This window comes from Liolophura sinensis, chromosome 6 (assembly GCF_032854445.1).
Source record: "Liolophura sinensis isolate JHLJ2023 chromosome 6, CUHK_Ljap_v2, whole genome shotgun sequence".
NCBI lineage: Eukaryota > Metazoa > Mollusca > Polyplacophora > Chitonida > Chitonidae > Liolophura > Liolophura sinensis.
In genome coordinates, this window is record NC_088300.1 from 53,741,534 (window position 1) to 53,765,563 (window position 24,030).

At 37.2% G+C, this 24,030-nt stretch overlaps 1 protein-coding gene across 1 annotated transcript; it reads left to right on the top strand.

Annotated features, from left to right (window-relative positions):
• The first annotated feature begins 6,088 nt into the window (after positions 1-6,088).
• Positions 6,089-22,735, top strand: LOC135466835 (adenylosuccinate synthetase isozyme 1 B-like). The gene is made up of 13 exons (XM_064744556.1): positions 6,089-6,256; positions 10,359-10,461; positions 10,830-10,943; positions 15,432-15,489; positions 15,866-15,911; positions 16,125-16,186; positions 16,611-16,692; positions 16,860-16,983; positions 18,015-18,173; positions 18,303-18,426; positions 19,549-19,646; positions 20,083-20,232; positions 20,790-22,735. The coding sequence occupies exons 1-13, from the start codon at positions 6,089-6,091 to the stop codon at positions 20,840-20,842; spliced, it is 1,341 nt and encodes a 446-aa protein (XP_064600626.1). The 3' UTR covers positions 20,843-22,735.
• Positions 22,736-24,030: the final 1,295 nt, after the last annotated feature.

Consider the following 24,030-nt stretch of genomic DNA (forward strand, 5'->3'; position numbering starts at 1 on the left):
CCATCCTGTTGTAACGTCTCTCATATAGAGCCTGACTGCTGAGTCGATAAAACTCCGTCATAGTTTTCATATCTTCCACGGAGTAAAAAAGAAACACATAGTTTCTCGCCCCCCCCCCCCGCAAACCTATCTACAATGTACATTGTGATTCCCCCCCACCCCCAAGCTACATAATTTTTTATATACTTGCATGAAGGCAGCTGATTCGATATACATGTTTTGATATAAAAGTGGAAACTATTAAAGACCCTAAACTGTATTTTGTATCTTCATAATACAATATATTGACCATATATATAAGAAGTACCCACCCTAGCTCCACGAGTGAAGTTGATAGCAGATTTAACGAAGATAACGAATATCATTTAAAGTACCATGCCTATTTCAAGTATAACACTGACAAATAGATATTTATCAGCTTATTAAATATATCTTAATTTATACATTTAATTATTTTCTTCAGCACTTAAATTGTAATTTTGAAACATGTGTATATTTCCCAAAGACTACATGCTCTGAGTATAAAATTACCTTCTGCCATAAATGTTTGAATGGCTGGATTTGAATGTCAAACCGGTTGTTCTGCAGAATGGGATAATGACTGGAGGATGTTTATAAGGTCTGCATGCAAATTGCTGTGTTCTACATGCATGGGATACCGCTTAACTGTTGACAAGATATATTTGGGATAGATATTTGCATATTTATTTGTTTATTTGATAGTTGTTTACCGCCATACTCAAGAACATTATGTATAGCCGTATATAGCCATGAGGAAGTTCTGTATATATCAAATATGATGTACCATGCATGTAACCTCTGAAAAAGTTCGATAATAAATTACTTCTGACTTTAACTGAAGGATATATATACTGTGAGATAAAATAAAAATGTTGATAATGATAATATAAAAATGTTCGTTTTTCAGTCCATATGTATATAAAATTAGAATTTTTTTCGATATCTGATAACTGTCTATTTTCTATTTGCTGTCATCTAAACTCAGTAAATGTGTTTTTATACTTTCAGTATACAGATGGAAAAGTATAAAATATATCTGTGATTTAAAAAGTTCCATTTTGCAAAAATATTGTTAGTTGTATATGGAACGTCAATGACATAACCATCTCTTCTGGGGTTTACCGGCCCGGATAGCACAGTTGGTAGAGCGTCCGCTTCGGGTAGATCCAGGATCAATCCTTGATCGAGTCACACCTAAGACTTTAAAAGAGGAAGTTGTATCTTCCTCGCTTGGCGTTCAGCATGAAGGGGATAGTGCAACGACTGGTTGATCCGTATCAGTATAATGGTTCGGGCGGTGCGGCTTACTTGCCTTCGGTAAGTCGTTTCAGTGAAGCAGCACTAAATAAAAGGAACAAGGAGGCAACAAGGAGGCACATTACACGTACATGCACCTTAAGGATTTCTTCGTCGCAATATGTTGAAAATTGTTGAGTACGACGCTATACCTCAAGCACTCACTCAATATTCTGGGATCAAAAGTAATAAGCAGGACACAATCAACTGGACACATTGTTTATAAATATAAATTCACAAACAAAAAGTATCCATTCAATGGAAACATTGTTTAGAAAATATTCATGAAGAAGCTTTCGTAACGCTTTCGAATGAAAAAGTTGGAAATGGCTGTTGACACGCATATTATGCAGTTCAGTTTTACGCTTATGTATGGAAACTTGGAGGAGGTGCCATGGAAAAGCCAGCGTATGTCCCCATGTGGGCGTTTATTGATTTTACAAACTCTGGTTACAACTAATTATATCTCGTTTCACATGGAAGACGAGGGATACATTTGACCATGTTTGTCTTCCATTTAGTTTCACCCAACACACATAAATGAAGGTATAAAACATTGTCCGTCACCCTAAAGCAACAAAGCCTGTTAAAATACATTTGTAAAATGTTGCATATACTGTTACTCCAAGTAAATTAATAATTCGATCTCCCAAAGCTCCTTTGAATGATTGATTGCTTGATTGGTTGAGTGATTCATTGATTTGTTTCACGTCGTACTCCCTTTTCACTGTATATGAGCCCACTATGTAGTATCTGTATGAAGTGGAACTCACGATTCAACTCAGTTTATATTGTAATTTATGTTATTAGTTTGCATTTCTATGCATGTATATATCAACCGAAAGCATTCCAGAAAAACGGTAGTATATCTATCCAATAAAAGTGAGTGTGGCAGTGGAGAGTGCGTACCATAAATATATTTGCACACAAAAAACACTTGTGTTGAAATCGCTCACAACCACTTGTGTTGTTTTTATTTAACAAAGTAATGTGTTACATCAATTCAAATGTGTTTTAAATAAATGTCAAGTACACATGTTTGTGTTACCAAATAATAAAACACAAATATTTTTAGGACCAAAATGAGGTAATTTATGCAATACAACAAAAACTTGTGTATTTTGCGACATGTAGTGCGTATATAACATCCAATGCACCTTGTGTACAATTATTTCAGCACAAGATCTTTTTTAATTGAACACAAGATACAGTTGTTCAAATATGACACAAGACTTTTGTTGGAAAGGTGTTTATACAGGCAAGTGTCTTTGTGTGTGCTAGCTTTAAACAATACAATATGCAAAGCCACACAAAAGTGAGCCTTTGCATAGACAAGCAGATTTATACCAACCAAACTGTCAACTGAAACGCTATAATGTTACACGGTTTTGTTTTTGTTTGAACTACATACATATGGCACCATATCTCCTGTTTAAATACTTTTTTGACCATTGCCTGAATTATGCAAGAGCATACATAAATAATGTCTTTTTAAAAATATTAAACAAAGCACAATGTATAATCTTATCAGTTGGACATGTTGTTACTAAAAGGTGTGAGGTATAGGTCTTTCGGTACATACATGTATGTTGATTGCAAACTACGCTTGTGTGCACGCACGGACGTGTGCAATTCAATGCTCAATATACTTGGAGACTTTCTTTTGTTTGCTATATACTGCAAAAAGATCGTCAGGTAGAAACCTTTTCGTGCATGTGATGTTATATTTTGATCGACAGATCAGATGTATTTTGATAAAGTTCTTCGTGTGAAGTATGTGGATCACCAGATCAAGAATTCTACGTGTGATGTTGTATTTGGACGGCCTTAGCATGGCCTCCTTTCCGTATGATAATGTGTTTGGATAGCCAGATCTAAAGTTTTATTGTGTTCTTACAGCGTTGTATCCATGTTACTTCATTTGAATCGTACACTATTAAAATGGTCGAGACTTTTTCGCTGTGTGTTAGCACGCATGTCATCGACAAATCGAGAATCCTTATTTCACCACTGTATAGTCGCCACGTAAAGATTTCTGCGTTTTTTCTTCTTGTTGTTGCCATATGGATGGAAATATTACTTACAGTTTTACTTTATATATAGACTAGACTATAGAACACAATGGTAAGTTGCATGAACTGTCGTTTTTTTCTCTCTTTGATTCTGCAGGCCATATATATACGCAAATGTGATAAAAATTTCAGATTAAGACCGATAGCTTATGGATAAAGATAGCTTGTGGATAAAGCTTTTAATTCAGAATATTAAATGAAAACATATCCGCATATAGAGGTGCTTTGAAACCAATTGGGCCCCGTGCACCAGGTGTTGACAAGATCAAGACTTCTTCGTGTGACGTTGCATGTATATTTGGATCGTTCAGATCATGATTGCTTCTCGTGATGTTGCGTTCAGATCGCCAGATCAAGACTTTTTGGTGTAATAATGTAAAGACTTCCTCGTGTGATGTTGCACGCATATTTGGATGATAAAGATTTCTTCGCATGATGTTGTATTAGGGTCGCCAGATCAAGACTTCTTTGTGTGATACTGTATGCATATGTGGATCATCACATCAAAACTTCTTCGCGTGATTTTGTATTTGGATCGCCATGCAGGCCAATACTTCGTCATATAATACTGCGTCTATATTTGGATCATCAGATAAAGACTTCTGCGTGTGATACTGTATGCATATGTGGATCATCACATCAACACTTCTTCGCGTGATTTTGTATTTGCATCGCCATGCAGGCCAATACTTCGTCATATAATACTGCATGCATATTTGGGTCATCAGGTCAAGACTTCTTTGTGTGATACTGTATGCATATGTGGATCATCACATCAACACTTCTTCGCGTGATTTTGTATTTGCATCGCCATGTCGGTCAACACTTCGTCATATAATACTGCGTCCATATTTGGATCATCAGATCAAGACTTTTTCGAAAGACGTTACACGCATATTTACATATTCCAGAGCAAGAAGATGCAATTTTCGGACAGACTTGCTAGTATATACTCATAGAGTCGCCGTTTACATTATTGGTGATTGCCACTTGTTTGTCCTGTCAGCAATTCAGCAAAACTCCCCTACTATACTGACAGCGGGGAGCCGTGCATTTTATTACCGAATGTCATTTGTTATTGTTGTTATGTTATTGTCTCCAAGACACCAGAATATTTAGCCATGCTATTAAAATTTCATTTCTAGATGCCGATTCATTACAGATATTTCCATACGATAAAGGGGCAATTTTGTGGTCTTATTCTAAAGTCAAGTATACAACTGAAAAGGTGGATTTATCTGATGGAATTCTGTACACAGCTGTCTGCTTTTAAATTAACCCGTTAATGAAAACGTGTATTTTAGGAAACGTTTGAAAACCCATTATAATGAACCAGATCCAGTTTTCTCTTTGTTTGTTCTTACATCTAGACGGCCAGATGGAAACCTCTATGTTACATGCTAGTGTACAATAATGCAACATATTGTACATATAAGAAGCACTTACCCTAGCTGTACGAGTGATGTTGAGAGCAGCTTTAACAGAGTACTACCGTACCGAGCTGCTACGTATGTCTCGGCAGGTTAGTGCATTGTTAGATCAGTTGAGCCACATTCGTGCGACTGTACTCACTCATGTACATATACATGATCAAAGCATGCATTGGTGATTTATTACGGGGTATGTCGACTGACTTATACTTGTATGTTAACGGCCGCATGGGTGATTACACAACACAATCTAGAAGCGGAACAGTAACTTACAGTATATTAAATGTAAAGAAAAAGTATACTTTATAAGGTTAATTTTATGCACACCAGGAAAGCCATCGAACATGAATGTTTATCAAATTAGTTTATATCACCTGAGAATTTGCATACAAAATGAACTACAGACAGTTCCATGGACTAAATATACATTTATGTTAAACATGTAAACATATTAGTGCCCCTTCTCCACACCGCACCCTATGCAAACAGATATATATATATATATATATATATATATATATATATATATATATATATATATATATATATATATATATATATATATATATATATATATATATACATGTATATAAACTGAAATGGATAATGAACTATCTTAAATAGTAATTAAAAAAAGAATAAAATAATAAAAGTACCGTGTCCTTTTCATGTATATGCAATAACATATAGATGTTTATAAGCTTGTGAAAAATATCTTGATTTAAACATTTAATTATTTTCCCCAGGACTTAAATTGCTATTTTGAAACAAGTGTATATTTCCCAAGGACTACATGCACTGATTATAAAATTACCTTCTGTCATGAACATTCTAACGGCTTGGTTTTAATGACAAACGAAACAAAAGTCATATATATATATATATATATATATATATATATATATATATATATATATATATATATATATATATATATATATATATATTGGTACATTACTAGAATTATGCAACAAAGACATAAAATGTCGTATGAGGCAAAAGCGTGATATGTATCAACAGCTTGCTGTGTTTAAATTCCGCACTAATATAGAATCAACTGGGATATTTATGCGCAGAGCATAATTGAAATGGGAAATGTTACATAATGTTGAACTTCGTGTTCAACCTCGTGCATACAGGTTCAATCCTGCATAGATCTGAAACGGATTTCTATAGTCAGTCACGGAGAGCCAATGGTTAAAATTCCCGCTAAATATTGTAGTACTTTACAGAGCGCATGCGCCAGATTGACCGCAAAGTGGAGAGAGAATGGCAGACACGAAAGGTCAGGCAAACGGAATTGCTCCGGCCAAAAGGGCTCGGACAACTATCCAGCGGCCGGTCACTGTCGTTCTGGGTGCTCAATGGGGAGACGAAGGAAAGGGCAAAGTAGTGGACATGTTGGCAACAACAGCTGATGTGGTCTGTCGTTGTCAGGTAAGTAGAAAGCTAGGGTTATAGCCACTTGTTGTTGTTGCATCGTTTGATCAACACTTATGATTTTGTGCCCGACCCCAAAAATTTTGTCAGCGGTCGGATACAACTATCAAATTTCTCGGAGAGAAAGGCCTGTGGGCCCGATTTTAATATGTCTGTGTGATAATAGTGGTAAGTTAAAATATAGTGGTTAGTGTAGGTTATGAATGAGATCAGACAGGCGTAGTATTGATCTTAATAGTCCAGTAAGCCTAATCGACATTGCCGAGCCTCGAGAGTCTTCACAGATTTAGGCGGTACACCATTGTGCTGGAAAATACCGATTGGGCGTATTAAAATAAAAAGTTCTGTTTTCAACAATTTATGATATTTAGCTGCCTGAACGTTTTATCATTAAACTGAAACATTTAGTCGGTTCATTCAGCAAAGCATTTTGTGGAACGAAGTACGACTCGATATACATGTCCACTCGTCTTGTTACTTCTTTCCTGTTCAAAAATACCTTCCTCTCAACAACAGTAGTATGCACCCAGGACAAATAACCGGAATCAGCATTTCAGGAATCTCGCAAATTCACGCAGGTTGAGATGAGACAGGGTGGAGGTTCTCACACACTAACATGGCTTAGAGGTGTGACTTTACAGCAGCTGCTAATTGCACCATTGCGCTCACCGACCCACCTATGGGAGATTGGTATTCAGTCTATCAAGTACCATAAAATCTTGTCTTTAAGATGCATTAAGTTGCGAGAGCAACCACTCTGTCTTGTCCATATTGGTGTGGACTTGGGAGACTCCTGAAATGCTGACTCGTCCTAAAGCCAAGGCATTTAGGCCATTAAGCCATTTCTTCCATCATGGTGTACCGCGGCTGTTTCCAACCCAGATCTGTGTCCAGATCCTGATTGCACATTATGCTGGTTGTCCAAGACACTGCCTAGACATGTGTGAGTCAATTTCCTGTTGATCACCTCAAGCTTGACAAGGGACTGTCAGTTAATAACCACCAGCGGTCCCATAAGCACAGATCGACGTGTACTTCAAGGAAAACATAGATGTTCTCATTGGAAAAATTCTGTCCAAGCTTGGATAGGCCAAATTTATAACATCTGTGATTATAGAACATCTGTGAAGTTGCTGATGAGCACAGCACATCGATAAATGCTGAGGAGTGGTATAGCAGTTTTCTGCACAAAATTGCTTGGGGACAGACTGGATTTTTCAGCTCCGTGAATTAACGTTGATGCAGGTAAATATCAGAAATTGTTGAAAATGACTTCAACATTCAGTTTAGTTGAACAGCCTCAATCTGTGCAGGTGTTTCTAGCTATTTCTATGCCTGGCACAACTCTGTACTTTAGCTATCGGACCAGTGACACTTGGTTCCTTGTTTCTCCTAGGAATATTTTGGAAAATTGGACAGTGGGGCATAATGTGGAACATGTACCACTGAACATTAGACCATTCGGAAAAATATGTGTGTTTTCCAGAAAAAAATGGGTAGTAAGGTAGATCTTCTGGAAGGATATGCAAAAAGTATATACTTATTTACAGGTTTGTAATTTGCTTTCAGATCACTCTTCTTAAAAAGTTGTTGTTATATGTCCTGATATATGCTCATTGCTGACTTCCTCTTTGACCATACATGGGAAGGCCTGACAGCAACTTGCAGATGGTTATGGGTTTTCCCAGGGCTCTGGCTGTTTTCCTCCTACCATAATGCTGGCCACAGTTGTAGAAGTGAAATATTCTTGAGTACCACTAATCAAATAAATAAATATGTATTGACATTGTCTTCAAACATTGTCATCCAGCCGTTCTCAATCGGACGATGCCGTTCCCTCAAAGCGCCCTTTGCGTCAAAAAAAAAAAAAAATAAATAAATAAAAATAAAAAAAGAGAAAGAAACAGCCCAAATTCATTATAAGGCTCAGATTATCTACTTAGTCGCTAAGCTGGGGTTAGCCATTTGCCACATTAGTTTTGGCGAATATAATTTCTGTGTGGCAAAAGCAAATTGACATCCCTTCGCCACAGTGGCGAAAGCAATGGATGCCTTTCAACTTTAGTTGTTTAGGTTTGAAGTTGGTAAATTTACTCAAATTTAATGTTGGATCCAGAATCAAGAAGACTTCAGTGTGAAAGAACTTGGTTATATTTTTAAAGAGCATTTAAAATCAGAAATGTATGCCTGAAGCAGGTGACGAAAATTGGACCCACGATAATTTAATTAGCATCCAGATTATCCGGACTGGGAATTACTTTAAAAAACAAGGAAAGCCGACCGACCGACCTGACCTTAAAAAATCAGGGTTTGTTACCCACAACGAACTACTTCTTAAATATGGCCTGGGGTAGCTATGATACAGTATAATGATCAGATGCACATGTCATCCAGGATGGCAGAGTTCTGTTCATATCAGTAAATACAAGACATCGTTAGACTGAATTGAATGGGGTGGAGATCAACTGTAGGAACCGAGGCCCTTAAGAATGTATGAGAATCGAAATATTCAACAGTGACATGCCCTTCACTGATGGTTCCACCCCCTGCCCTTTTGAGGCCAGATTAGGCCCTGGTCATCCTTGTTATTGTTTTATTTCAGTCTTGTGATCAGCCTGCTAGCTTTGATACTATTGCCCTGTCTGATAAAATGTGATCTTGAACTTCAGAAGGGGATCAGAATTCACTTTTTGTTTTGGTGACAGGTATATGAAGTGTATGAACAACTAAGAGATTCAGTCTATGAGTAAACAGTCCAGTTCATACAAAGTGACACAAATTCTGACAGTTGAAGCAAGAGACTTAAACTGCTGCTTAATGATGTTGCAACCCTTCTGTTTTCACTCTGCACATAATGGCAAAACAACTGTGTAGCTCTTGAAAGTCTCTGCACCCTGCTCTGCTTCATGTGACCCACGGCAAATACAGATTTTTCTGGAAAAGAGTGAGGAGTAGATGCTGTACTCATGCGGTGTCTCACAGGTCAATTTGGTGTTTGTGAAAACAAAACCTTGCTGAAAGTCACCCGTAAATAAACACAAGGACTGTCATCATGATGGTTACTGTATTTTGGCACTTGCTAGCCAGGAATATCTACATCTTCAACTTTGAAACCAACTCTATCTAACTGGTAATACATGTACCTAGGTATCAATATTCATTGATGTGTTTACACTGCAACCAGAAGTATTTCAGCCATACAGCAGCTTATTTTTAAACGAATAAACACTGCTTTTTTCATAAAATGTTTTACTTATGTGTTTTGAAAAATTGTTGTCATTACAAAAAGATTGTCATTATTAAATCAATTAATGTTTCTAGCATCACTACCTTCAGGTGTATTTCGCCTCAAATGTAGTGGTATCTTCTCTTCAGAGGTTTAGCTTCCAAGGGATATGTTAACTGACAAATTCGCAGGTCCAACTCCAGCAGGGAAGCCAATGACAGTCCTATTTCACAAGTGAATTCATTTTTCCCATTTATGTGAGTTGGCGCTATCCGTTTAACATTCAAGTTGGGATTTTGTGCTATGTCACAAAAACACTTCGCCAAACAGAAAAGCTTTGATGAAGTTTTTTAAAGAGATTTCCCGTTGCCAACAACCGTTATTGACACATGCCATGCTCATGAAGACAGTATGCTTCTGCTTAACCTGTGCAGGCGCAGATACAAAGGGAGACAATCACGTGACATTTAGTCTACGACCACCGTGTACTAAGGTCTGCTAAGGCAAATTGGCAGACTGTAGAACCATGTCAAATGCAACTTAACTTATGCCAATTTTCGCTCCAATCTGAAAAAAGAAATCAAAGACTCACATATAGCCCGTTTACTGGAAACACATATTTTTCTGAACAGCCCTAAATTGAACTTCTCAATGTCAGAATATTCTGTTGGCCTCGCAAGGTGGCAGAGAGTAATGGAGTACAAATTCACAGGTACAACTGGCATATCTCACTAGAACACCACTTAAAAGTTTGGGTGATATAACTATGCATTGGTTTCCCTGACCCTAAGAATGATCTGGATTATTAGAAATGTGCCAAAACCTGTGATGATCAGATGAATTATGATCTTTGTTTCAAATTTTTCTTTGTAGGGAGGTAACAATGCTGGACACACGGTGGTTGTTGGAGAAAAGGCCTATGACTTTCACATGCTACCCAGTGGTATAATTCAGCCAGAGTGTATCTCTGTTTTAGGTAAGTCCTCTCCTGAATAAGTGTGTTGTGTTGGTAGTTTCATAGTACACACAAGTCTTATTTGAGGGCCTCATTTTACCCACCCCTCCACCTGCAAACCTGACTGCCACTGTACGTGAGCCTTTCTAAAGCGAAAAATACATTTCTAAAGACAAAAATACATTTCTAAAGACAAAAAAAATATATGGAAACATGAACACAACAGATCAGAATAAAGAAAGTTTCTCTGAGGTATTCATCGTGTTAAAGTTTGAAATTGTGCCATAGATATGATTGTACTATGGTGAAAATAATATGCATATAAAACCATGTGTCGAATGCAATCATGTTTCATATCTAGCCTACACAGCAAACAATTTTTCTTTCAGGCAATGGGGTGGTCATTCATTTACCTGATTTGTTCCGTGAAATTGAAAAAAATGAAGCAAAAGGCCTTGATGATTGGAAAAATAGATTGATCATCTCCAACAGAGCTCATCTTGGTAAGTTGGGTTATGGGGTGGTTTTCCTTAGTTACAGGTCATGGAATTTGGGTGGTTGACCTAACCAAAAAATCAGGTTTCACCACGACACACAAACAGACCAATTTCGCACGAATTGGTTACGTGAACATGTCGCTAATAAAGTCATATAGAGTACTTCCTAGCAGGTTTTTATGTGCTGTAACTTTGGCAAAGCCGATTAAGTTGCGTAGGAAGTTGGTTGTATTGCAGTACAGTCCTGTCATCATACATGTCCTGCGGAATCCTCAGGTAGCACAATGGCTGCATGGGCGACCCACTGCATGAACGGTGATCAGCATAACTCAGGGTGGATCAGGAAGCCACTATAAAACATTTGTCATGCACTCTGAGCATGAAATGGCTTTCAAGGCCGGATCAGCATGTGTTGTATTCCTGAGTATTTTTGTTTTCTTTTGATGATTAATAATTACTTTTACATTTAGCTGGTTGTAGTGTGTGTAATATCAATCTGGCTTATGGAGCCCTGACCATCATTGTCTGATAAAATGGTTTTATCCACAAAGTGAAATAATGTAACGATTGACACGAGGGAGTGTCAGTGATGACCAGTTCATGGAAAGTTGTTGACTCGTGAAAGTTTACATTCTGTTCAAATTAATTGTCACCTTTCTTCACCTACCGCTAGCTCACCTAGACAACAATCCGTAACTGATGAATGCCTTCAGTTAGCACCTGTTGGGTACATAACAAAAGAGGCATGTAGTGCGCATGCTTAGGGCAAGAAAACGTGACTGAAAGTTGAATAGTAGTTTCTTAGCCAAAAGTTTTCATACTAGGAAGCAGGAGTTACGTATACACTGTAACAAAGTTAATAGGTAGTTTGTAGTTTGCATTGACCCGATTAATAAATAGAGCGTGGACTTCAAGGAAATGAGGTCAGAGAGGAAAGCTGGTGACTGCATAAATTTTAATGCATAATGTCATTGAGTTCAAGTTCAATAGAACACTTTACAGCATCACGGCACCAAATGACAGCTTTCATTCACAGTCATCTTAGTGCTTGTTTTTTGGCAACGGACAAGTATTGAAACAAGGTGAGAAGAGGTAGCTCTAACAACTGACACGACTTCTGTTTCGTGGTAGGTGTCGCTGAGGATGGCCGGCAACCATATGTGGGTAATTCTAAAGTAATTGTTAAAATAGTGGTGAGGTGCAGGAAATTTTCTTTTGGTTTAGCAAAAGTATTTCTGACCTGGGCCAACATGTTCATGAAAGTTTTATTAAAAACTTAAATGAGCCTTACCTTTAGGTAAAGTTTGTTTGTCGTTCTATGTAGTCATGGTGAGGAACAAAGGAATTATGGGATTGCGCATGCCAGCCAAGCATTGGTTTTTAAAGTAGCAACTGAACCAGTATGAACTGTGATCAGGACTGCGTGTATTTGCTGAACATGTATGGTCTGACATGCAGTATTTTATCATGCATATTTTAACATGCAGTATTGAAATTTAACCTGTTTGAATTCTTCAACCTTTTCAAGCGCCAGAAAGTAACATTTTGAAAATCTAAGAAAACCATGGGATGTAGAGAAAGAATTTGCACAGTTTTAGGAAGCCTGTATCTTTAGTGACACAAACAAATCATTTGAATATCAGTTTTGGTGTATTTGTATGCGTATAAATGTGCTTATATGGTCGAAATGGTTGAACATTTTCAGTATGTCCGTGTTATTAATTTCTTAGATAGAACGGAAGGTACCATTCTTAACTTATACCTAGTCCATCATAAAGCAATGAATAAATGAGATGAACTGTCTCTATTTATGTGAGACATTTCTGGTCTTAAATATATCCCAGAACACCTTTACCCATGCAAACAATCACCGAAATTGGGTGAGCTAACATCTTTGTTATGAAACCTCTTGAAAGTATCAGCATCTGACTTAAAATGAGATGTAGAAAGTGCAAGCCGCCCTGTTACCTTACCAGTCATAGTTTCAAGAGAGAATTCCTCAAACATTAGACAAAGTTACTAGGTAGTCCAATACTATTTTGGATGGTTCCAAATCTTTGTATACCTCTGAAGTGCAAGTTAAGATATGAGATCCATATGCTGAGTGTCCATCAGGCATGATGACAATAACCCACCGTGCAGATCAAAGTGTGGTTACTTCACTTTAACCCACATTGGCTATTCAGCAGGAGAAGAAATGGGTTCAAACCCATTGGTACAACAGTTAGCAGACCACTTTCTGACATGTAGCGTTTGTTCATGATTGCCCTCCCACCAGGAGTGAAGGAGGCACGAGTTCATTTTGAGCTAAAGTTTGCAAAGCTAGAATCATTTCTGGAGAAATGACAGGCTAATAGTCAGGTTTTTGTGAACTGGATGACATGTTTGAGTCTGGTCGGGTCACCACAGTGTCTGTCTGACTGTCTGTTGGAAGCACAGTGCAATATGAAATCAACATCCTCTTGAGTGTTAGATACCATGATGGTACCGACATCACCTTCTCCTTCATTTTCTGAAGAACCTTGTGAAATTATTGCTGAACGGTGAAAATGCATAGATATCATTAATAGAAAACACATTCACAGTCACTGCACGAAGATCAGTATGGTATGATATAAACAATTTTATCTGATAAGTTATGCGGAAAACAAACAGATCAATATTTGGCCAGACTCCGAACCAAGCCATTGCCCAGTCAAAAATTATTTCATGAATCATTCATTCACTTTCATGAATCAAAATCTGTACTGCATGCTGTTGTCCAAATATCATTTGATTTCAACTGTTTAGTAATTTGACAATAGAAATGTAACTATCCCTTAATAACTATCCCTTATAAATTGAAGTAACTACAATATGACTGTCTGCATGAACTCAAGCTGTTCTCGTATATGATGTTGCAAATTGATAATAAATGAGCTCTTATGGCCGTTGTTTCAGGCTTAGAAAACATGAATAGAGTTTTGTTGACCTGCCCAGAGTCTTACAACTAAGAGCATCTAAACTTACAGAAATTCAGATTTCAAAAACTGTGCAGTTGGTCTTTATGTCACTTTCAACAATACATGTATTTCTAGTAGTACATCAAGATGAGTGTTCTGTTTATTATCTAAAATCTCTGACTTACTTGCTTGTCATTAATTGACTTTTAAAATCAGCAAATGAGAAAATGAAGAGACCCACAATTACCGGTTGAAATAATAATTATAATGATCTTTAAGTGGAGAAGCTACAGATTTAAAGGCTCTCTGTTCTGTCCATAAAACAAAACATGCTTTTGATAGCAAATTGAGGTGACTAGTAAACTTGCATGTCTAGCAGGAAATTTTTCATTATTGTTTAGACTCTTGTCAAATCGTTTATTGATAAACCCCACAAACTTTTCTGCAACAGAGGAATCAACTGTGTCAGCAGCATCATATTCTGATACAGTGTTGTGGAGAATGTCACACCCAGTTTGAGTTGCTTCTCCAAGTTACCTTATATCTTCAGTCTTCACATGATCAAGGGCAAATTCGAATGCAATTTATTTATCTTAATATATTGATAATAACAAGAATTTATGCTTTGGTGGATCTGCAAACATCGGGGCTTCACAGAAAAAAATGTTTTTAATCTCGGCAGAGAAATGTCTTCAAAACACACTTAAAACAACACCAAGTGAACATGTGAAAGGGTTGGAGAAATAGGGTAGAAAATCATTCTGCCTAGGGCGGTGAAAGCAGACCTTCAACAGGAGTCTGCAGTGCTGTACCCCGTCGCACTATCCTTCATTTGGTTCATCAGTTGTGATAAAGTCAATGTGTTTACATCTCTCTCTCCCGTTTAAACTTGGATCAGGCTAGAATTGCAAATACCACATTTCTTGCCAGGATCAAAGAGTTTGTCAGCCTTAGACAGGACAATATGCAGGTTCAGCCTGCGCCAAATTATCAGACATCATGCGACTGATTGTGACATGGTTGATGTGACTGAGCTTGTGAGTGGCATAATGCTGAATAAAACCACCAGTCAAAGTATTAAAGCAGTTATATGGTCTGTAGCATGGTCTGCTACAAAACCACATATATTGTCCAAAGTAAAGGTTTTGTCTGCTAAACTTAGGAGCGACAAGTTAGAACTGCCTGCTCTGAAAGCTGATGGTGCACAGATGCTGAGCACTGTTCCATATTGTTCTCACATGGTTCAATAGTGATATAACCATGAGACAGAAGAATGGTACTTGAATGCCAACACTTGAGTTACTCTTGTAAGAAATTAATTTAACTTCACAAAAAACTCTAAAATGACCCTGTATCATTATGGGGGAATGAATCATTATGGATGTGTCTCTTGAGAGAAGCTAAACTTCACCTGAAATACTAAGGATATACAGGGGTTAATGAGGGTAGTGGAATATAGCACTCTACCAGTTCATCGTGTGCATCTGCACTGTAAGTCATTTATTGTTTGATGTAGCCACTGCTAAGTTCCACCTTCCCTGCCTTGTTTCAGTCTTTGACATGCATCAAGCTGTTGATGGGATGCAGGAGCGGAAACGAGGCAAAGACAGGTACTGTGGATTTCCTTGTGTGTTTGCCACTGTGACTCTCTCTCATCCTTTACTGGTGGTCAGCTCAAAGTACAGGGACATTGCATAGTAATCTTGAATCCAAGAAATAAACAAGTCAGAGGAAGCACAAGCACTCTAATTAATAGAAAAGGTTGATTCTTCTTGAGTGAAATTCACCTGAAGCTCTGTAAAGAGTTTCTTTCTTTTATTTTTGTATTCAAACTCTATTTGGGACAAAAACAATAAAAATACAAAAACAACAGAATATTTCTTACATAAATTAGCCACAATAATGGTGTAAGTGGACAACAAAATAAACTTTGTTTGTAAATGACATGGTTAGAGTACAAATGTATTTTTCTTGCTCATTCCACAGTATCGGGACAACAAAGAAAGGCATCGGCCCTGCATATTCATCAAAGGTATGGTGATATTTCAAATATTGTGACAGTCCTCACTGCATAATAAAAGGGAAAATTTAATGTTACTTCGTATTTTATAAAATCTCTTAATATTGTATAATGATCCATTTATTTGGGGGTGGGGTGGGGGGATTTATGTCATTACCACCCATGATCTTTGTTTCATTGCTTACTCTATTAAGTTGATCATGGTTTTCTCCTTATCATTTTTAGGCCACTCGAAATGGTATCCGTATCTCTGATCTCATGGCTGACTTTGACTTCTTCGCTGAGAGGTATGAATACTGTCTATTGCACCTGTCTACGCAGAGTTTTAAATCAGTTTCTTGAACCTTACCTCTTGCAAACTTCGTAGGCTGAATTTTTCAGTGACTTATCTTACAGGAGACATTATCAAACATGTGTTCATGTACTTCATTGCATGCATGTGAAAGTAGCATAAAATATCACAAAAATCTCAGGGATGACTATAATATACCATGCAGATGGCCCATTTATAATTCTACATATGACTGTGTGACTGCAACTTGCCCAAAGCGCAACTTCAGCGCAAAGCTAATTTTGTTGCCCATGTATTGAAGTTTTTGCTGTATGTAACTTGTTCATGTGCTCTTCCTTGCAAGTGTGAAATGTTACACATTACTGTACCCAGTATTTCTTTGTGTAAAATATTTTCTTTGTCTATCCGTTGGTCTTTAGGTTTCGCAATTTGGTAGCCCAGTATGAGCTACAACATGAGGATTTAGAAATTGATGTGGATGCAGAATTAAAGAAATACAAGGTCAGTCTGGTCATACCTTTTATGATGTTTCCCTTTTCATGATTTTACTTTTAAAAATTAGTAATTATGATCTTTGATTGCAAAATTGTATGGTTTTTATTTGTTTCAAACTCATAATTAATTAATAGTTTAGCTTTAAAGTGAAATTTTACTTTTTTGCTTTTCAGGAATTTGCCAAGAGAATTGAACCCCTGGTAAAGGATACAGTAACATTCATGAGCTCTGCCATTAATGAAGGAAAAAACATTCTTATTGAAGGAGCAAATGCCACAATGCTGGACATTGACTTTGGTTTGTTTGCCTTTGTGTATTCCCACTTATAATCAGTAGATCACATCATGTAGCTCATGTAAATTATCTCATTTAAGTAGCTCCTGAGTTTGATGAGAACTTGAGGATGGGAGGTGGCTCTTGTGTCAGTTTATGCCGTCTAATATGTGTTCAAGACCAATTGTCTTCCACCAGTATGGAGTGCAAATCTGTCTGTCACATGTGGTAAAGTTTGTCAGGGACTTGCCAAAGTTCAGTGGTTTACCCCAAGTGCTCCAGTTTCCCATCCAATTCTTGATTGTGGCCTTAAGCAACAGTCAAATAAATAAATACATGGGTATTGTGAATTTCAAATAGCTTGCAATGGACTGTTTTTCATGTACCATCTATTTCCCCTTGGTTTCATCTATCTCCCCTTGGTTTCATCTATCTCCCCTTGGTTTCATCTATCTTCCCTTGGTTTCTCCTGACTATGATGCTGGTGGTTAAAACTCCAGTCAAATAAATACATAAATGATTATTGTACTAATCATGAAACGGTGGACATATGGATGACAAGGTGACATACACACATATTCAATTTCATTATTAATAAATGAATTTATGTGAATCATGTAACTGAAATGACCTGTATATAGGTACTGACAATTGTACTTAAGTAAAAAATATAGTATAATAATGTAAACCCTGGTCATATATGATTTAAAAAGTTCACGATATTTCTTAAAATGTGTAATTTCAGGAAGTATGTTAATTTTAGATTGTAGATTGTTGAATCTAGAATCAAGAGCATGGATGTACAAGGTACACCACAGTGCTGGTGTATGACCTAAATGTTTTGTGAGTGCACATACACTGAAAAGTGCGACATATTACAGAAAAGGACAAAGGGTACATAGCTTTGGACACCTTTGTCAAAGGCAGAAGGAGTTTTTTTTACAAGTTTCTATTGAAACCTGTTAACATGCTTTTAAATTGTGGTACTGATAATACCCAGTATGTTTGACATGTAATGGCATTCTGTTGTTATCTGTCATGCTCTTTGATTGCAGGGACCTACCCATATGTGACCTCGTCTAACTGCACAGTGGGAGCTGTGTGTACGGGGCTAGGCCTCCCCCCTCAGGCTATAGGAAATGTATATGGGGTAGTAAAAGCCTACACAACCAGGGTGGGGGATGGGGCATTCCCAACAGAACTAAAAGGGGTAGGTACATTGTCTGTATATCAACAAACAGGTGGAGTGTGACAGTCAAACTAAGATCAGTATTCCACTGATTTGTCAGTGTTTTATTTTGTATGATTAACAGTACCAACTTCATGCTTGTTTTTGTAATCAGGAACTGGGGAAAAACTGCAGATGATTGGTCATGAGGTTGGAGTGACTACAGGTAGACGTCGTCGCTGTGGTTGGTTGGACTCCATCATGCTGAGATACTCGAATATGATTAATGGCTTCAGTGCGTAAGTGTAACCACAACAAACATTTCAAGAAACCCTGCTAAGTCAGTGTCCTGTTGTCTTCTTTGCCTTACAAGATAAATGCACTATGTACACAAAATGGCACGACATAGATTATGAAAACTGCAGTGAACGTTCTTTACAAGTTTTTGTATTCCTAATCTAGAGCCACTTTATTTCCGCAAAATGTTTGGATCCCAAACTGGGTGCTTTAACTGATAAAGCTGTGTTAAAAACTAACAAGAAAACTGAACAAAAGTATGATGGTCTATAAATAAAAATTAAGTTTTCATGAATTTCTTTATTCACAGACTTGAAAATTCAGAAACCATCATTTTGAGTTACATTTCTAAAATTTCTTTATGCATGGTCAAAAAGTTTGAGATAAGAACCTTAAATTTTTCTTTGTAGGTATGGCCTTGCTAGAGCAATGAACCAAAAAGTGTCAGATTGAAGTGAAAAGTTGACCTTAATTCTAGTGTTGATAACTTGTTATCCCTAGTTTCAAAATTACCATTGTTTCTTCAGTATAATGTTATAAAACATCACTCGGTCAAATTAGGCGGCCTCTTTGGCTCAGGTGGTTAGAGTGCTAGCCTCTCACCAATGCTGTCGCTGTGAGTTCAAGTCAAGCTCACGCTGGCTTTTTCTTCTGGCCGTAAGTGGGAAGGTCTGCCAGCAAAAAGCAACCTGTGGATGGTCGTGGGTTGCCCCAGGTTCTGCTCGGTTTCCTCTCACGGTAATGTTGGCCATCGTTGTATAGGTGAAATATTCTTAAGTACGGCATAAGACACCAATCAAATAAATCAATCAATCAGTCAAATTAACATCATTGGTAAAATGTCGCTGTCAGTAAATTAATAAATTAAGCACAAATTGGGAGAAGTAGGAATTTAGTTTAGAATCCCAATTTTTTTTATCTGATTTATAGACAAAACATATATCTATATCTTACATGTAGCTCTATTGTTGGTTGACTTTTGTTAATGTCTGAAAGTGGACATAATATTACTTCACTCAGGTGTCCCAAATATTACTGTTTTTTTTTTTCCAGTTGTATTGTTGGGTTTAAGAGCATAAAAAGATACATGTACGTCATTCTATGCATTTTCGTTTTTTGAATAGGATAGCCTTGACAAAACTGGATATCCTTGACACATTTGAAGAGGTGAAGATAGGAGTTGCGTACAGGATAGATGGAGAAATAATAGACAGTTTCCCAGGTGTGTCATCTTATCTTCAACAGGAAGATGTTGATTAAATCTGTGTAAATCTGTTAAAAATTCAAAAAATGTTGTTAGTAGTAAAGAATATTAAATATAAGATAAAGAAAAGAAGTAACCAAGGTTTGTGAGTGCTTTGCTTCAGCCATGGTAATAAACATGAAAATGAACTGAAGCCATGTTGAGTTTTAGCTTAAGTGCTATACCTTGTGCTTAAAAGTTAAAAGAAATCCTTGTAACTAGACAAAATTATGTGATGTACATTCAGGAGTTTTTAATGCACTTCTGCATGACTGTAGTACTCATTTTTACAATAGTGTGGCAAGTACACACATGTAGTGCCCAGACAACTGAACACTTTTGTGAATTACAAAACTGATAACATAAGCTAACTTTATTTTACAGCTCATTACTTTCTGTAATTGTCTCGTTCCAGCTCATGACAAAATATTAAGCAAGGTGGAAGTGGATTACATCACTTTACCTGGCTGGAAAACAGCGATAGGTGATGTACGACAGTTTGAGGACCTACCTGTCAATGCTAAGAATTATGTATTGAAGATAGAGGAATTGCTGGATGTGCCAGGTAAGGTGATGCCAGTGTGCCTTGGATATTGATGATCACTGTGTTATGATGTGTCTCCTAGTCAAGCTCTGCCTGGAAGTCGACCTTGGGTCATTCCAAGAGCTTTAAAAATGGTCCTTGCCGTTGTCATATAACTGGAAAAATTTTTAAGTACGATGTTAAACCCCAAGCATACGTACATACATTCAATCAAGCTCTCACTGTTTTGACTACAGCTGTAAGTCAGGATGTTTCTAGGGTATTGGGCATAGAGTTTCGTACAAGTGAAATATTTTTCAGCACTGTGTTGAACATCAATCAAATAAATAATTATAACTTGTTTGCTCATTGCTTAGATTTAAGGTGTATGACATTCAGTACTTCAGCTATGTAGTCTTTGAAAACTACGTTTGATCATAATGTGGTGATAACTGTTGTCAAAAAAAAAAAAAAAGAGTTTTAGCCTGAAAAGTGTGAGTAATACTTTCTGCAAAACAGAGCTAAAACATATGGAATAAGTTGTTCTTCTGTATTTTACAAATACAAGTACTAATTCATTCCTTTGTGTCATGTTTCAGTGAAATGGGTAGGAGTTGGCCAGTCCCGAGCTTCAATGATTGTTAGATTTTAAACTGACTGTGTTTTTAAACAAGGTTATCTGCTGGCACATCTTGCACATGGATCACTTGTGTCAGCAGATATCCAAGATACTTTCTGGATAACATTCACACTTAATCTTTGGATGTCCACTGTGATTCTGGGATACAGATGTGATCTGTGCTTGCCTGTGTGTGATTCTGCTGCTGAAGTAAACATTGAATGTTATGATGATGATTGACCCAAATCAACTGCTGGGAAATGGTCAGTTGTTACAATATAGAGATGGGAAGAAAAAAGTTGTGGTACAGAGTATTTTGCGCAACATGGCTACTATTCCATTTTTGGAAGGTGATAAAATATTTTTCATATCTGGTAATGGTCAGTGATCTTATGTTTTTAAATAAAAGAGGGTGAATTTTTATTGGATCCATATTTTGTCTTATCCCTAACTTTAATGTTTGGTGTATGTGAGGTGGCATTTTAAAAGGGTAGTGAGATTACCAGTGCCATTAAATTTGTTATGTTTGAACCGTTTTGTTTGGTGGGATGGAAGGAAGGAAAGACTGTCCAGTTACTTGGTGTGTAGACCAGAAAGACTTAGGACATTATCAAACTGGTGGTTTATATTTTTCCAATCATGGATAAAGACAGAGACAATTTTTATAATTATGTGAATTCAGAGTCAGTTCTGAAAGATTGTAGGGGAGTTATGCTTTTGATGAGTACCTAAATAATTGAAGTACATGTGAACTTATTTTTTTGCCGTTAGTAGTGTGAAATGTGCATTTCTTGCCATATATGTAGCTTGTCCCAGAGACCCTGGCAGAACGTTATACAGATGACAGAAGTTCACGGAAAATAGGTTTTAGAAGTTAGACTGAAATACATGTAGCAAGAAAAAAAAAGACCACTTTCACAACTCTTCATGAATTCTCTTCTTTGAGCTGTTAAAATTTTTTGAAGTTACACCGCTATGTGATTTACAGAAACATTTGTATTTACAAAGTTTTGTGAAAGGGAGTCCACAGAAATAGGGTTATCATTTTTCAATTTTTGAAATTTACCCAATTTTGTTTGCTTTAATAACAAAGTGATGTTTTCTAGCATGTTTTATATACTAGCTCTTTAATGCAGTCTCTGTTATCTTTCTGTTCTATCATTTGCAAGTTTTTGGGTATACGCTGTAAAACATGTACGTCAAGTGGGAGATATTCAGTGTATGATGGAAGTAAGAGAGATGCCCCTGGGCTGGGATGAACACCTGTTGCTGAAATACAGCTCAAATTCTGCTGACATGAACAAGAAAACACTTGTACGCCAGATTATCCCTCTGATCTAAGTCTAATGAAAATAATGAAAAATGTTTGAATCAGATCTGTTATATATTTGTGTAAAACACTTGTGTACTAAATGGATTGTCCTGGGAATGGCTGCCAGTTGATCAGGAAATACTGGAGATCTGTTGATACGATTGGCAGTGTACAACTTACACTAAATACACATCACACGTACACATGTTTACTTACAGTGTGTATTGTGTGTTCCACTCAGGGGTTCATTTATGGATATAGTAATACAACACAACAGGATGAGAGACCTACATGCATTTATGTTGAAACTATCATATGCCAGGCTAAATGTTGGCTTCATGAAAAAATTGTGAAATACCACTGCTTGTCTGCTGCCACCCATGCAGTGGAGAACATTATTAGTGGGCCATTGTGGCACAAAATAACTGGTCAGATAATATCTTAACTGCCATAACTTTTGTTATGTGGATTTTTAACAATTGAGGTGTTTAATGAAATATTTGTGAAGAAAAGAAAGTCAATAAAGTAGGCCTCAGAACTCTGTTGTCTCCTTATATACATGTACCATGTGTATGTGAACAAAGTTTTATCAATAAAAGATCTTCAGAACTGGTGTGGATTGTCAGTATTTATACGTCTTGTATTCTTGTTACACTTTGTTTCTCATTTATAATGCCCCAATCTGGTAACATGGGGTTCCATTCTTGTACTTGATATAACTCAATCCTTCTGATTTCACTTTCATTTAGGTCATTTAATTGTCCCAAACCGATTCAGCAGGGCGTTTCTTTTTTATCCCATCAGCCTATTATGCCAGGTCCAAGTTATTCTTTTGTCATGAGGTCTGCCTGTGATGATGTGATAGCAACATAAGTCAAATAGCTTCCAGCTTTCATATTTGAGCTGAGCTAGGTTCATATTTATGCTGCAGTTGTTTCAATGAAAAATCTGTTTTCCATGACAACAAATTGGCAATAATGAGATTCACAGACAATATTGCAATAGAAGTCAGAGTGGGTGTTCTTCAGATAGGGGAGAGTCTGTCTGGAGGTCTGGAGACAAAAATACTGCTTGCTGCCTTTGACGCTTTGGCCTGAGAGGTTGGAGCTAGGAATCGCGACTGGTTGGCTTGGTGTCAGTATAATGTGACTGGGTGGCAATTGCCTTGCTCAGAGACAACACAGTATATATGCATATACCGATACGCATTCGTAATGATTCCTTGTCATTTGACTGAAAAATTGTTGGGCTGTTTCAATCAAAATTCTTATTTCTACGGCACCTGACTGAAATTCGTCATTCTTAACACTATGCTTTCTAATGTTCAACAGAGAGATTCCAAATTTGGTGTACAAGGTAATTTGTGCATGATGCTCTTTGAATGTACACTATGAAAGAGTTAATCAGAGTGCTGGTTTCTGAACAACCAACTGAAATGGGTGAGTGAGTGAGTGAGTGAGTGCTTGGGGTTTAACGTCGTACTCAACAATTTTTCAGTCATATGACGACGAAGGAATCATTAGGGTGCATGTACGTGTAATGTGCCTCCTTGTTGCAGGACGGATTTCCACCGCTCTTTTATTTAGTGCTGCTTCACCAAGACGACTTACCGAAGGCAAGTAAGTCGCCCCGCCCGAGCCATTATGCTGATACGGATCAACCTGTCGTTGCACTATCCCCTTCATGATGAACGCCAAGCGAGGAAGTTACAACTTCCTCTTTTAAAGTCTTAGTGTCACATTCACATGTGGTTCCTTTTATTACACTGTCTTCTATTATTACACTCAATTTTATTTTGCACGGGCCCATAGAGGGTGCTGTGTTCTTCAGTTGTTAGCATGGTCTGACAAATCAGTACATGAAATATAACAGACTGGGAGGTTCATATCGACAAAAGTTGTCAAATGTA

Bases quoted from the DNA above. Each gene is read 5' to 3' on its own strand.
- LOC135466835 (XM_064744556.1), top strand. From the start codon at position 6,089: ATGGCAGACACGAAAGGTCAGGCAAACGGAATTGCTCCGGCCAAAAGG. The intron at 18,174-18,302 runs GTACATTGTCTG...TTTTGTAATCAG, and splicing joins AACAGAACTAAAAGGGGTAG to GAACTGGGGAAAAACTGCAG. The intron at 20,233-20,789 runs GTAAGGTGATGC...GTCATGTTTCAG, and splicing joins GGAATTGCTGGATGTGCCAG to TGAAATGGGTAGGAGTTGGC.